Source organism: Corvus hawaiiensis, chromosome 19, assembly GCF_020740725.1.
Source record: "Corvus hawaiiensis isolate bCorHaw1 chromosome 19, bCorHaw1.pri.cur, whole genome shotgun sequence".
Classification (NCBI taxonomy): Eukaryota; Metazoa; Chordata; class Aves; order Passeriformes; family Corvidae; genus Corvus; species Corvus hawaiiensis.
The window spans coordinates 3604871-3619870 of NC_063231.1; the positions used below are offsets into that span (position 1 = coordinate 3604871).

Below are 15000 nucleotides of genomic sequence, written 5' to 3' on the forward strand. Positions count from 1 at the left end.
ATACAAAATAGACGGAGCCCATCTCTTTCCTAGTGCTCCAGGGAACTGCGGAAACAGCAGAATAGAGGAAGTGGATGGACAAAAACAGTGATGGTGGGTCCCTATGTGATCTCAGTGTTTGCTTTACACAGGCGCTGGCTGTGTAAGGGCAAGCTGTAAGAGGGGTTTAATGGGTGAGGAGTCAAAGCACGGCCAGAGATGAGTGTCAGTGGTCAGGAGAGCTACTTAGTACCGATGCAGGGGGGAAGCCTCTCCCGAGGGGACACCCTCGGGCGGGGGATGAAGACCCCCGTGAGGAGACCCTGCCTGGGGGCCGGCGCGCACCCGACGGGCCTGGGGGCTCCCCTGGGGCGCGGGTCGAGCTCCGGGAGAGACCCCGGCCACGGACCCAGCGACTCTGGTGTGGGGAGAGGGGGCAGGGCCGGCTGAGCGAGCGGCGGTGTCGGGACCGTGAGCTGGGGCAGGGGGCGCGCCGGGTGCCGGCGGAGGGGAAAGCGGAGCATACGGGGGCAAGGGGCGGTGCCGGTGCCTGCGGTTGGTGCCGGGTTCGCGGTCAGTGGTGGGAGTCGCTGCCGGGTTCAGGTTGGGGGTCGGTGCCGGGTTCGGGGTCAGTGGTGGGAGTCGCTGCCGGGTTCCGGCTGGGGGTCGGTGCCGTTGTCGGTGCCTGGGGTCGATGTCGGTGCCGGTGTCGGATCCGGGGCCGGTGCTCGGTGCCGGGTTCGAGTTCGGTCCGGGCTTTGTGTCCGTGTCGGGCTGGGTGCTGCGTCCGGGGGTCGCGGGGCCGCCCCATCGCGGCGGCTCCCTCACGGCCGTGACGGGCGCGCCCCCTGGCGGCGGCGGCGGGCGCGGCGGTCACGTGAGGCGCTCGGGGCCTGGTGCCGCTTCCCCCAGTCAGCGCGGAGCGGCCGAGGCGCAGGCGGGGAACAAGATGGCGGCCGGCGGCGATCCGGAGCGGGGCGCCGGCGATTCGCGTTGAGCCGCGGCCCGCTCGGCCCGGCCCCCCCCCCGCCCCGGCCCCGCGCCCTCCGCGGGGCGCGGAGCTTGCCCGTAGCCGCCTGTCCGGACTCCGAGCGCCCTCCCGAGCCGCCCTTCCCCTCCCTTCCCCCTCGGCCAGCGCCCAGCGATGCGGGGCCGGCGCGGCAGGCCGCCCAAACAGCAGCAGCCGGCGGCGGCCGCCGCTCCAGCGAGCGCCCCGGCTCCAGCGGGCCCCATCGGCGGGCTGCGCTCCCGGCAGCGCGGCAGCAGCCGCGGCAGGTGGGCGGCCGCGGCCCAGGCGGAGACGGCGGGGCCCAAGCAGAAGGGAGCCGGCGCTGCCCAGGCCTCGTCGCCCGCCGCCGCCGCCTCGCCCAGGGGGGGCGGCAAGAGGAAGGCGGGCGGCGGCGGCAGCAGCACCCCCGGTGGGGGAGGCAGCGGCGGTAAGGGCAGGGGCAGGGCCGGGGCGGCAGGAGCAGGGGGAGGAGGAGGCGCAGGAGGCAGCTGCAACAGCCCAGGCAGGGCTGCCTCGTCCAGGAGGAGCATCAGTAAAGTGGTGTACGACGATCATGAGAGCGAGGAGGAGGAGGAGAGCATGGTGTCCGAGGAGGAGGAGGAGGAGGGAGACCCCGAGGATAACCAGGACTCCGAGGAGGAAGAGGAGGAGGAGATAATGGAGGAGGAGGACGACGACGACTCTGACTACCCCGAAGAGATGGAGGATGAAGATGATGCCAGTTATTGCACTGAGAGCAGCTTCAGGAGCCACAGCACCTACAGCAGCACCCCAGGTAGAGAGTCCATGGGCGAACTCATACAAGTCGAGGGCACCCCACATGCTCTCTCTAGGTTGGCAGATACGGTCCGTACTCCCATGCGAGGATGTGAGGGATGTCCGCAAGCACTCCCAGGGAGAGGGGTATGCAAATAACCACTGGCAACCCCGGGGACGTTGGGAGCATTGGAAGATGCTCACAAACGCATGCACGGAGAGGAGCAGGGAGGGCGGGCGGCACTCTCTGGAACAAGGGGATGCTTTGCAAATGTTCGTGAGGAACCTGGTGGCTGCAGAAATGCGCGACCCACCAGGACGTGTTGCAGACAATGTCAAAAGTGTGTGGAGCATTCACTTTAAATTTAAAAACAAGGGAAACGAGAGGCATGCCTTGCAAAGTGGTCCTTTCAGTTAAATACAGGAAAGGCTGGCTTGTGCTTGCAAATATAGCTTGATGTTGAAAGGAAAGGAAGCACATGTAAGTTGAAGTGACTTTAATAAAACAAAAAACCGTAAACACCGAGGATTTTAAGGCTCTTGAGATCAGAGCTATAACTGGATCCAGCATTTACTGGCTTTAAGACAAAAGTAGCTTTCCAAGGAGGGAAATGAGGTGCATTGTTCAAAATGGAGATTGCATTGTTATAGTTTGGGGAAAAGTGCACAGGGCCTCATTGCAAGGATGTAAACCTAGTTTTAGTTCAACACAAAGATTAAAAGATGGAGGTTGAGTCAGAGGTCTTGCATTTAAATACTGTGTTTATCTTAAAATATAGCAACCTTTAAAACTCATATTGGGGTTAAAATTCATTCAACATAATAGTGTTGTTTTTTTTTTTTTTTTAATTCTAGTGGAAAATTTGGGAAATTTTTAAGGCCTGCATTTCTGTTTGTCCTTAATTGGTTCATTCACCAAGGTTCAAAAATTCTTTTATTTAAACTTAAGCACTTTGGATTTATTTGAACTCATTCCAGAATGGCGTTCAAGCTTAGAATTTTTTTTTTTTTTTAAGTGTCTGAACCAGGAGAGCAGTTCAACTTAGAGGTAACCTGGTATGATTTGGGCTACAGGATGGCAGACACTGATGTTGTACGAGTATTTGGCCAGTCTGGAAGAGGGGAGGAACAGGTTGTTGGTGTGAATGCATTGCATCCTAATTAAAAAAGGAGTGTAGATCCGAGTAGTTAGCTGAGGACTTTTAAAAAGGGGGAAGTACTGGCTGCTAGATTTGTCTTTATTTGCGTGAGTTAATGATATCGGCTTATTCTGTGACTTCATAATAGTACTTTAAAAAGCTCTGTGTGTTTGTCTGTATGTATATTTTAAACTTATATCCATATGCTCAAGAACCTAAATGAATCAAAATGAGTACATACATTACTAAATCTGTTTAGAGATAATTTTTTAAAGATGTTAGTTTACCTGTTGCAGGAATGTCCTGCAATCAGATTGAAATTTTTTGAATATTTATTACTCAAAGATTGAGATCTGGCTTCATGGAAGAAAAAAGCTCCAAAATACTCTCTTGACTTTTAACTCTCCATTTTCTGCTTAGTTGTGATAACTTAATTTCTATTACTTTTTTTGGGAATGCTTATGTCAGGGAAATAATATTTTTATGATTTTAGCTGACTAGGTCAGGATAATATTTTTTACATGAGCATCCAGGTTTAAAATGAGTTCTGCAGAGAATGGGTGTATGCCATTTTTCAAATGTGCTAAGTGTTTTGGCAAATCAGAAGATAGGTCTGTGTGCATTGTTGTACAAGCATAGACAGGTTTTATGTGGTATTTAGATGTATCAGAAACCATTTTGATAATTCATATGCTTGTTTCTCACTTGGTCAGAATGACTTCAGTTAACTTTTTTGAGAGACGTGTCAGTGTAAGGATTTTTATCCGTAGGTGATTTTGCTCTGTATTGAGTTTTTGAGAGTTAAAATGTTTGTGTTGTTATTTTGGCAATTTACTGGTGGTTCTCATTAGTTCAGTGTTTGCCTAAAGGTCACACTCCCTCCTTCCCTATCTCCCAGACACTCCGATGTCCTTTTACGAAAAAAGTACAAACTTTTCATTCAGGCAGCTCAGTCCATGTCTCATCTTGGACAAACACCTGCTTTGGGACCGTGGCTCTGCAGGGGTGGCACTGATGGAAATCTCAGTCTTGTCATAGTCCAGCAAGAGTTGCTGGACACCAGAGCAGCATTGATAGGCAAGGAAGTGCTTTATTTCTCATCAGTATTTCTGTGTCTGATGGGGGCCAGTGCAGAGAGGAGGTTAAGAGCAGGGCAGGGGTCCAGAGCTGTGTCTCCAGTGTTCCTGCAGGGGCTCCAGAGCTGTTTGACTGGCGTGCACTCCGAGCCAGAGTTGGTCCTCAGCTGTGTTTAGATACAGGGGGGATTATTTCCTATCCTTGTCTTCAAGCCAGTCAGATTGTAACACAGTGGCAGAGTTCCCATGCTGAGCTGGAGGGCTTGAAGGAGTGTCTCCTCCCTTGGCTTAAACTGCCTCCTGACAGAATTGTGCAGGTTTTTTACCAGAAGAGATGATGAACAATCCTTCTCCTCTTATCTTCTCTCAGTCAGTGCAACCTGAGTTACAACCACTTTCAGGATGTAGTCTTAGGGGCTGAAGACTGTTTTTGAGAGCAGGGTATTGAATAATTGCCATTCCAGTCAAACTTCTGCCAACTAAGCTTTTACACATTCCACTTAAGTGAGGGACAGTTTTTTTTTAACTTAGTTAAGCAATGAATTAAAAGATCGCAGAGCAATGTGTCTGGCCAAGAAAGCCTCAGGTTTTGTGCTCTGACTGGGAGCTTATGCTTTATCTTGAACTTAGATGTAGAAGTACTTTCTACTATAATATGATAGTGAAATTAATATTGTTATAATATAAAATAATATTATCAAACTATTTAAAGAAGCAAAATCTTAGAAAAGATAAAATGTCTTTAATATACCACTTAGTCATGGTACAGTAAAAACATACTGTGTGAATAACAGTTACTTCTTTTTCTTCTGCTGGATGTACTTTTGGTAGCGGGATTTTGTGTGTTTGTAATGTCCCTTCCCTCTCACCCCTTTGTATCCCCAGAAGGTGGATGAACTGTTAGGACAGGTATCCTCTATATCTTGTATCACTAAACATTTTTGCTGTTCCCTGTCCACTGTAAATTCTACTTGAGGCTTGTCACCGTTGCATTACAGTTACTAAGTATTTTTCATATGTTGAATAATTTTAAGAGAAGGGTTTAATCAAGGTGCCTAGAAGTCCTTCATTTTTTGTTTCTTGATTTTTCTTCATCAGAAACCGGGAAAACTAGTTTTAGGAAGAGCTGTACATCTAGATTTCATCTGAGATCATCATCAGTGTGTCAAACAAGCAAATGCACAACACTGGAGTTGGGAGCCAAAATATTTATCTTAAAATACATTAAATAATATTTTTAGATGGATTTTGCTAGTCTGAGCATTTGCAGGGATTGACCATTGCTTCTATTAACCAGTTACTTCACAGTGTGCTTTTATCTTCAGAGTGAAAGAATTTAGCAGGAAACCAGGTGCTGCATTTGGTGTGTCTGTAGTAATTTTTTAGCTGAACACGTTTTCATGCTCTTGAAGAATTGTCTAAGTGGAGCCACTGAGATACAACATTAAGATATGCAGCCTCTTTTGTCTGCCATGTGAGAAGATTTACCAGCCTCCCAAACATCTTACCTGGGGTACCCTCTTCTCTAAATTAAACCTGGCATGCTCTTAGTTTACCATTTAGTGATCTGCACTTTGATTTGTGCTCTAGAGGGAACGATCAGTAGTTCATCATGCCAGTCATGAAAAATGTAGAAGAAGAGTTTTAACAAAGAAATTGTGTAGAAGGCCAGAGGACTAAATTTGGGCTGATCCTGCTGTACTGACTTGTAAATTGGCAGCTTATCTGAAGAGAGCTTTGTCACTTCAGTCATCTCAGAAGCTCTAAGCAGCAAATATCTCACCTGTATACAAGTATGTGTGTTGTCAAAGAGTAATTTCATGTGCTGCAGATGACTTTATTGTGCAAACTTTTTTTGTAGATCTGCAGTAAAATTCTGTAAGTGCTCATTGTGTTGCATGGAACAGGTGTAAGGTGAATAAACGTGGATTTTAGTAGGTTGGGGCTGGCTCTCAGCGCTCACTAACTTCTGAAATTACAGCTTATCCTGAGTGTGTCCCGAGAAATTGTTTAACTCTTTCTGAGAATCATTCTGTTAGTTCTGTGGTTTTGGTTGGATTTTTTTCTTTGCCTGGGTTCTAGGCACAAAAGGGTTGTGCCTCCAAGTCCTTCTCGGAGTGATCTCATCTGCTTCTTGTCTTGCATTAGTTATCCGAATGTTAAAATGATGCTATAGAATATAGGAGGCTTTGTATTCCTGGCTCCTGAGGGAGTGCTGATGGCCATAATGTTGAGAAATTAAATTCTTCATGTCAAATCAGTCGAGAACCCTAGTTTGGTTTAAAAGTGTACTGCTGACAGGTGTGCAAACTGAAAAAAGAAGCAGGCAAAAGTTTTACTGTTTTAAAAGAACATAAGGACATACTTTTGTACAAGGCAAGGTAGGAGTCGAACTTTACTTAGGAACACGTGTGAGAATTTGTGTGATGTGAGTGCACTCAGGATCTAGCCTAATAACCAGTTATTTTTTCATTTGTGTTTCAACTTCCAAAGCTTTTGTGGTGATTGGAATGCCTCCTTTTTAATGTTGGCTTAGTTTTTTATGTTTAATCTTATTTATTCTGTTCTCCAGACAAAATAAATAAATTTGGGTTAAGTGTGATTACTGCAGAGCAATATTCAAATTGGATCTGCATCTACAAGTAGTTACAAATGCATCTTATTCTTTCAGAAAGTTTTTCTGGAGAGACTGTTTGACTTGTGATTATTAGAAACATGATTATCATGTTGTCATTTTTAAAAGGGAAAAAAGTGTTTTGTAAAAGTCAAAGCCTTTAATTTCAGCCCATCCCAAGAAAAAGATTTAGATTTTTCTATTTGGGCACTGCTTTTCATAATATATTCTTATTTTATGTTAAACTCATCCATTTTGCTGCTTTTTTTTCTTTGGTGGAAGCTGAGCCAATGTTCTCCCAAGAGGTTGACTTTTAATTAAAGAACCAGTTTGGATATTGCTGTGGCAAACATGCAGCTCTATCCAGTTTCTGCATTCTGCTGTGAAAGGAAAGAAAAAAATACAAAAAAGGTTCTCTTACACATTATCATCAACTGTTTCCAGTTTTCTCAGTGATATCTAACAAAAACTTCTGTGTTGCTATGCAGTCCCATTTGAAACGTTCCTGGTACAAAGCAATAATATGGGACAGCAAGTGTGTGTTTATTAAAACCAAACCAAAATAGGAGGGTCTCAGGGAGTTTGAGGGCAGTCAAAAGGCAAAGTTTCCAGGAGGAAGGAAAATGTCGGAGAGGGCGTCTTCTCTAAGGAGTGCTCATGCTTCCAGAACATCATATATAACTGCCAGCTGGTCTTTATGTTGAAAAGTTTTTGCAGTGACTCACGATCTGGAAAACAAAACCAGCCCAGTTCTACTTTACTAAAGATGAACTTTCGTGTAAGTGTAGTGTGGTTTGACTTGGCTCATGGAACTTGAAGCCAAAATTTAAATCTTTTTTTGGGAAAATTGAAAGTCTTTTCTGGGGTCAATTAGTGGAGTGTGACTGGAGGGGTGGGGGTTTGTTCTGTATTTTCCCCCCTCCTGTGACAGGTTGCTGAAGTATCTGAAACTCCTAGGTATCTTTTCTCTCCCCAATGCTTCTACCAAGTTTATCTTCTCCATGGCAGCTGTCATCAGGAACTCTGAGCTGGAGAGCCCAAGTGCTGAGAAATTATGAGGAAGGGAAAGTTCTTAGAGAAGAGAAATGAGACCAGCTGTGAACTTTCAAATCAAGAGAGGCTGGAACCAGTGTTTATTTTTCAGGTCAGATTAATGCAGCCACCACTCTGTCCCTGTTTAAACAAGACAGTGGTCTGAAGGACTTCCATCCACCAGTCCAATATTTGAAATATGTTGGATTGAAAGCCTGTGTTTTCTGGAGGGGAGGGATGTGTAACGTCAGTGAGACAAGGCAAAACTGGATTTTGGTGATTTTTGTTAGCCTACATGTGTATGGTGATTGAATACAACTAAAGCTGAGGAGCCTGAAAGTGATTTAGTTGTGATACAATCTTTTTGTATTCTGGACAGTGATGTCTATAGTTAATTCAGGTACTCTGTTTACATAAACCAGCAGATGTGTTAAAGATGGTTAAAGTAGTTTTAAATTCTGTATTCTCCTGAGGTAAAGAGTAGATATGACTTTCCCTTTTCTTCTTTCAGTCTGTGAATGAAAAGAGAGGCAAGGGGTTTGGTCCTTTTAAATTCTGTTTCATTTCTAAATTCTGAAAGGTTGAATTGATGGAAGTGAAAAAAAATAAAGCAGTGATTTGGGGTTTTTAAGTAAATTCTGGTTTTGGGCGTTCAGACAGTTACTTGAGTAACTTCGTTTTATTTCAAATATCATTAGTGTGTTGGCTTAAATATTTGTAATATAAATTATTTTAGTAGATTATCCTAAGTGTAGACTATAATTATCAGTATCTATAATTAAATGTGCCGTGGGAATAGAATTGTTTACCCTTTAATCTTAATTACAGGCAGCTCTTCAACTAGGGACGGGTAACCACTGCAGACTGCTTCAGCACTTGGGGAGATGACCAGTGAAGGATTTGCCATTTAAAAGAATTTTGTGCTAGATAGAAATGTAGTGCTGAGACACTCGAGGGGATCCGGATCCTGTCAGTAGTCCAGCTGTGGCAGCAGGAGGCTGTTGGCAAATCTATTTTTTTCCTCCAAATAGAGCTGTGGAATTTGAGTGGTGTAGAAGTGGACATTTTCTGCCTTTGTATTGCCTCAAATGTAGAGGTAAAATTTGATTCAGACTTAGTTAATATGCAGAAACTATCTCAGAAGTATCCAATTTGCATGTAATAAAACTTGAGTACGTTTTGGGAAACTTCAGTGTGGGTAAATTGAGAGTAGATTTCTTGAATTGAGAGTAGTTACATGAAGCTTCAGTTTAAAGTGTGGTCAGTCAAGTGGTGGTACTTAAAGGAGAGGGAAGCTGCCAGTGCACCTGCTCTGCAATCCTCTTCATGGATTTGGGGTTAAACAAAATAGTACATACTGCAATTTCTATTTAAAACAAAAATTCCCTGTCGGGGCCCAAATACTTGACAAATGACAACAAATTTAAAAAAAAAAAAAAAAAAGTTGTCAAATCCTAGTATCTCTAAAATAATTTAAACCAAAATAAAGTGTTTGAAGTGGCCAGAGTTCTTTGTTGGGCTGTGGGTTTTTTGTGTCTGCCAGTGAATGTCAAATTTAAATATTGGTCCACTTGCCTCATGAAAAAGAAGATTGTCTTTGAAAGTGAAGAGCTTGAAAAATTGGTTATGTTTATGGTAGGAAGACATTTTTCAACGTTTGAGGGATTTTGTGTTTATGAGGCGTAGTTGGGTAAAAATGGACTGTGATCTTCAGAAACCTTCACACAGGAGGTGGAACTGCTCTGAAGCAGGGTGAGCTCTGTGGGTTGTCAGCGCACTGAAAAATCAGCAGTGAAGAAAGGTTGTCCACCCAACCAGTAAAATACCAACATTTCAGCTCAAAAAAGACATGTAGCACTTTGACATCATTATATCATATTCCACTGACCTGCACTTTTAATTTCAGTTCAGCAGCCACTTACAATGCTTCAAGATTTATGAGCACCTTGGCAGAGAGTGTCCATCCTTTTCACTGGAGATTATTAGACTGCTTGGGTTTGTTGGTTTGGGCTTTTGAGGTTTTTGTAAAAGGTGTCTGAGTGTTTCTTGAGATCACAGTTGATGTATTGGTCAGTAATACATTTAAGCACAAATTGCTTGGAATTTCTGAATTCCCAAATCACACTTTGTGATTCTCTTCTCAACTTCTGATTCTCTTCAACCCCAGTACAGAGAATATTAATAACAAATTGAAAGTGAAATTGGAAAGAAAAAAAGCCAGCATAAAAAGATTTGAAATACTGTGCCATCAAGTCATTCAAGAAAAATAGTTTCTTTCTAAATATTCTGCATCTTTGAATACTTGCCTTTTTTAGCTCTGGAAACCAGTTTATATTTAGTCTAGAATTGTTCAGAGCAGTTCAGTGTCCGAAAAGAAATTATTTGAGCTCTTGAGCTGTGGTGTGTGGTTTCCAGTGTGGATGGGGAGTGTTGAGGTGCGCAGTATCATAATGTGCTGCAACTGTGTGGCCTAACACAAATGAAGCACCCATTTTATAATGCGGTGTTCTTTTCCTGTTGTCTGTTTTACTATTGCTTTTGAAATTTCTGTTCTTTATACCAAAGAAAACATGAAAATACATAAATTGATTTAAGTGACTAATGCAGCCGTAGGGTTGCGTTGTGCTTGCACCAAAGTACAGTTCTTTATTATGCTATTGTGACATATTTGTATCCCAATAACACATTTCTTCTAGATCTCTAATTGTACCAATGTGCTTCCTTTGTAAGAGGAAGTGTTAGAGACTAACTTCTTCAGAACAAATTAGGAATGCCTTGTTTTAAGGTTCTTTTTTTATTCCCCTATTAATTTCACGTAGCAAATATGCGAATGGCCTCCTTGCACCAGGAGAGGTTTGGATTATATATTAGGAAACTTTGTTTCGCTGAAAGGGTTGTAAAGCACTGAACCAGGCTGCTCAGGAAACTGGTGTAAGTCATCACCCCTGGAGGTGTTCAAAAATGTGTGGATATGGCACTTGAGGACATGGTGGTGAGGCTGGGCTGATGGTTGGGCTTGATCTTGAAGGTATTTCCCAACCTTAATAATTCTGTGATTCCATACCATGGTTATCTCATGTGAAGGAGACATCAGCAAAATTGGTATATTGGGAGTCCATTTGTGTCAGCAGTATTCCTTCACTCTGGTTTATCTTTGTCTAAAATTCCTGGGGGGATTTGTCACTTCTGATTAATTCAGGTAAAGCAGGGTTAACACCCTTGCTGCTCCCTTTCTTGAAGGGCTGTTTTACGGCTTTACTGCATGACAGACACGTTTTTTCTGCTACAGTTGCAAACACTGGAAAGAATCCTGGTTGATAGCTTTGCTGTTTTTTGTGATATTTGGACTCTGTGAGGGCCATCACTGATTTCAGAATATCTGTTCGGTGGAGGTGGTGGTGTTGTCTTGCATGGCCAACTAGGACTGCAATGTTGAAGGAAGCTTCAGGACCCTGAAGTAGTTTATTGTGGGAATGTGTCTTTTTTTTGCTTTGGGGTCTTTTAATTAAACCAGCTGTGCCTTATGCATATATGATTTTGGATCATGGTGATAGAAAAGTTGAGTTTAATCTAGAGAACACTTGCTTTGTGCGTGGCTGTGAAACTCCTTTGTCTTTGTGTGTTTGCCATGATTAAACATTTTCCACTGATTTGTGCAGAGGCATGTTGGAAGAGAGTCATAGAAACATTCTTTCATTTTCCACAGTCAGAACTCAAACTTCGCTAAACTTGGAAAGTTATTTTTATCCACAGATGATGTTGACCTACTACTTCTGTAATGGAAACATCTTGCAGTTCATCTTCTGTATTGTTTGGGTGTGTAATTTGTTGCATAAGATTTCATTCTTTAACGTTGGAAAGGGAGAGCTGTATCTGGTGCCCTCTTGCCATACCAGCCTAAGGGTTGATTTATTTCTCTGGAATCATTTGTTGTGCATCAGAATGTTTCTTAGAGTAGCTTTTCTTTCTGGTAACTATTTTTTTCCCCCTTTTCAATGCTTTAAAGTTTTAATGATGGTGTTTCAGGTTCAGCAGGCTCTGCCTTAGCAGATCTTCTCCCATATTAGATTTATTTTCTGTATTTCTGGGAGTATCGAAGGGAGTAGGGTGGGTTGAAAAGTGCTACAGAGAACCATTTCCTCTTAACGGTAACATCCAAGCTGAGATAAAGTTCACTTTATCTCTCAATTTCCTTGAACCTATTTTTGGAGAGGTCTGTTATTTGCAGAATTTGGTCAAGAAGTTATGACTGTGAATCTTAAAATTCCAGACTACTGGTTGTGTCACTCTTCAGTCTCAGAACACACGAAGTTTAATACATGTCACATTTTAATGAAGTGTGTGTGTGCTATGGACAACTGCAGTTTTCCTTTGGATTATCTCTGTGAATGAAATGCATCCTGCTGACACTTCCCTATGGACAATGGATAATTTTGAAGTTTAATTGTTGACCAGAATCTTAGTATGCTTAGTAAGAGGACCTAAAACCAGCTTTCATCTCAGTTCTTAGATTAAACTTAGATGATGGTTTATGAGATTTTCTCAACTTGTTTTTTTTCTATAAAGGGAAATAAGTTTAATGAATGCATCTAAAACCTTTAACTGATAGCTGAGAAATAGTTGCTTGTAGCTGGTTATTTTGATAGAAGATTAAAATATTTCATCTGTCGGGTAGTGTCACAAAAATTTTCCTCTTTTATTTTTCCTTCTGCTTGGCATCAAGGATAGTGGAATTAAAGGGAAGAAAGTGTAGCATCCTATCTGAATTAGCATCTGAGACTGAATTGATTATGCTCAGTGTCTTTTCTTTTAGGTAATAAAACAGCTCTTTAGATTAGCTTTTTTTGGTAAGCTTGTCCTTGAATAATTTTGCTTCCTCATTCTGTGGATATGGTTCCTGTTTTATTGAAGCATGAGGGTGGGTTGGGGTGGTTTTTTTGTTTGTTTGTTTTGAAAAACTGAGAATTTTTGAAATATTTTCATAAAACATCACATTTACCTTCTGGTTTTGGTTTGTAGGTAGCCAGGAGAAATATTCTAGTTAGAAAGCAGTGGGCAATGCACTTCAGGTTCTCTTTTGTATTTTAATTTGATTGAAATTGATGTTCTAAGACATCTGCCTGAAATGAGATTTCCTGGATGCTGTTGCTGGATAGGAGAATAACTTGCAATAATTTAATACAAAATATCTGTTTGGAGCTTTATGTTTGGAGTTTAAACTAGTCATGCTGAATAAAATTGAGAAAAAATTAATATTTTGGCTGCGGGAAATGTCTTTCTTTTTAAGTCGTTTAAACAATTACATTTCTAGATTTCATTTTAAAGATTCAGTAGATGTATATTGTATGGGAAATGCAATTCCTGTATGTGTCTGAAGCAAAACTTCAGGTATCTTGTGTTTTGTTTTCATACTATTAGTTAAAGTATATATATAAAGTAGGTGAGTTAACACATTCATGTAACTGTGAAGCTTGTGAAGCCTTAATTTGCATTAGTTCAGAATGTTAGCGCAGTGACTGATGATAGATGTTTAAACACATTGGCCTGTGAACAGCAAAATTCTTACTGTTGTTTTTTATTCCAGGTAGGAGAAGACAAAGAGCACATCGTCCTCGTTCTCCAATATTGGAAGAAAAAGATATCCCACCCTTGGAGTTTCCTAAATCCTCAGAGGACTTAATGGTGCCTAGTGAGCATATAATGAATGTTATTGCCATCTATGAGGTACTAAGGAACTTTGGCACTGTTTTGCGCCTCTCTCCTTTTCGTTTTGAGGACTTCTGTGCTGCTCTGGTAAGTCAAGAGCAGTGCACACTTATGGCAGAGATGCATATAGTGCTGTTAAAAGCAGTTTTACGTGAAGAAGACACTTCAAATACTACCTTTGGACCTGCTGACCTCAAAGATAGCGTTAATTCCACTTTGTATTTCATAGATGGAATGACGTGGCCAGAGGTTCTGCGGGTATATTGTGAGAGTGACAAGGAATACCATCATGTTCTTCCTTACCAAGAGACAGAGGACTATCCTTATGGACCAGTAGAGAGTAAAATCAAAGTTCTGCAGTTCTTAGTGGATCAGTTTCTTACCACAAACATTGCACGTGAGGAGTTAATGTCAGAAGGTGTTATTCAGTATGATGATCATTGTAGGGTTTGTCACAAACTTGGGGATTTGCTTTGCTGTGAGACTTGCTCAGCCGTGTACCACTTGGAGTGCGTGAAACCCCCTCTGGAGGAGGTGCCAGAAGACGAGTGGCAGTGCGAGGTCTGCGTGGCACATAAGGTGCCTGGAGTGACTGACTGTGTGGCTGAAATCCAAAAAAACAAACCATACATCCGACACGAACCTATTGGATATGACAGGCATAGGCGGAAATACTGGTTCCTGAACAGGAGAATCATCATGTAAGTCAACTAATTGCATAATTTCTGAACAATAATATTGTGTTTTTAATACATCATGTAAATTGCTGTTGCCATCTTAAAATTGTTCTTTCTTTAGATAAGGCCGTTGCTTGCTGTTTTGTAAGGAGATTACTAAAGAACATGGAAATAATCCACATTTATCCAAAATTAATATTCTCATAATCTATACATTAAAAGGAAATTTTAAAAGGGCCTCAGGCTTAATATTAATGTGCTAAAACACATGAATGTGAGGAAAAGAAAGGGAATTTTAATGAGAACTCCCCAGTTTCTTGTAAAAGTTACTGAAGAGAACTTTGATTCTTTCTATGATCACATGGTGTGTAGGACAGACACTACTTGTGGTCTGTCACCTGCTTAAGCAGTGTTTGGCTGCCAGGTTCTGGTACCAGTTTGATGCTCTGCCTTTGAAGCTGAAACTTTCAGAGATGCTCAAAGGAATTCACTGTTACTAGAAATGCAGAAAATGTTGTGTTGAACATTTCTGTTGTGCAGAGAAAGTCAAGAAGACATGCCTGTCTCTGAGGGAGGTACTGTGTGTGCTTCACACAATTTCCTGTTACTGGTTAGTCTCAAGATACAAATTTACCTCAAAATACTAATAGTAATCAAACCCTTGCTAGTGAGGGCATTGCGCCCTGGATTTTACCTGAAAAGTTGAATCTGAAATTATAAAAACACTTCCTACGTTTTTCACAGGAAGATAGCTAAACACTGGTTTTTCTCATAAAAGACGGTTCTTATCTAATTGTTCTCATAATGGAGGAGAAATAATATTTAAGTGAAATCAGTGCTATTGTTAAATTAGGAGAAATAGAGATTTTACCAGAGCTCTGTAAACAGTTTTCCATTCAGTGTTACGGAGAAAATAAACCACAGCTCGGTACCTCACAGAATTTCATACAAAGCAGGTTATAGTGAAATGTTAAGATAGTAGCTAGTGTGTTTAAAAGGGACTGTGAGGTCT

At 42.2% G+C, this 15000-nt stretch overlaps 1 protein-coding gene across 10 annotated transcripts in view; it reads left to right on the forward strand.

The window, feature by feature from the left end:
- Positions 1-960: 960 nt before the first annotated feature.
- Positions 961-15000, forward strand: part of BPTF (bromodomain PHD finger transcription factor) — a 52903-nt gene continuing 38863 nt past the window's right edge. For 5 of the 10 annotated variants that reach the window (XM_048324092.1, XM_048324093.1, XM_048324101.1 and 2 more), the window contains exons 1-2: positions 962-1763; positions 13190-14012. In XM_048324092.1, the coding sequence (XP_048180049.1) occupies positions 1124-1763; positions 13190-14012 (1463 nt within the window). In that variant the 5' untranslated portion in view covers positions 962-1123. Of the gene's footprint in view, positions 1764-13189; positions 14013-15000 lie in introns of all 10 variants that reach the window. The other 5 variants (XM_048324097.1, XM_048324096.1, XM_048324100.1 and 2 more) reach the window with 2 other exon arrangements.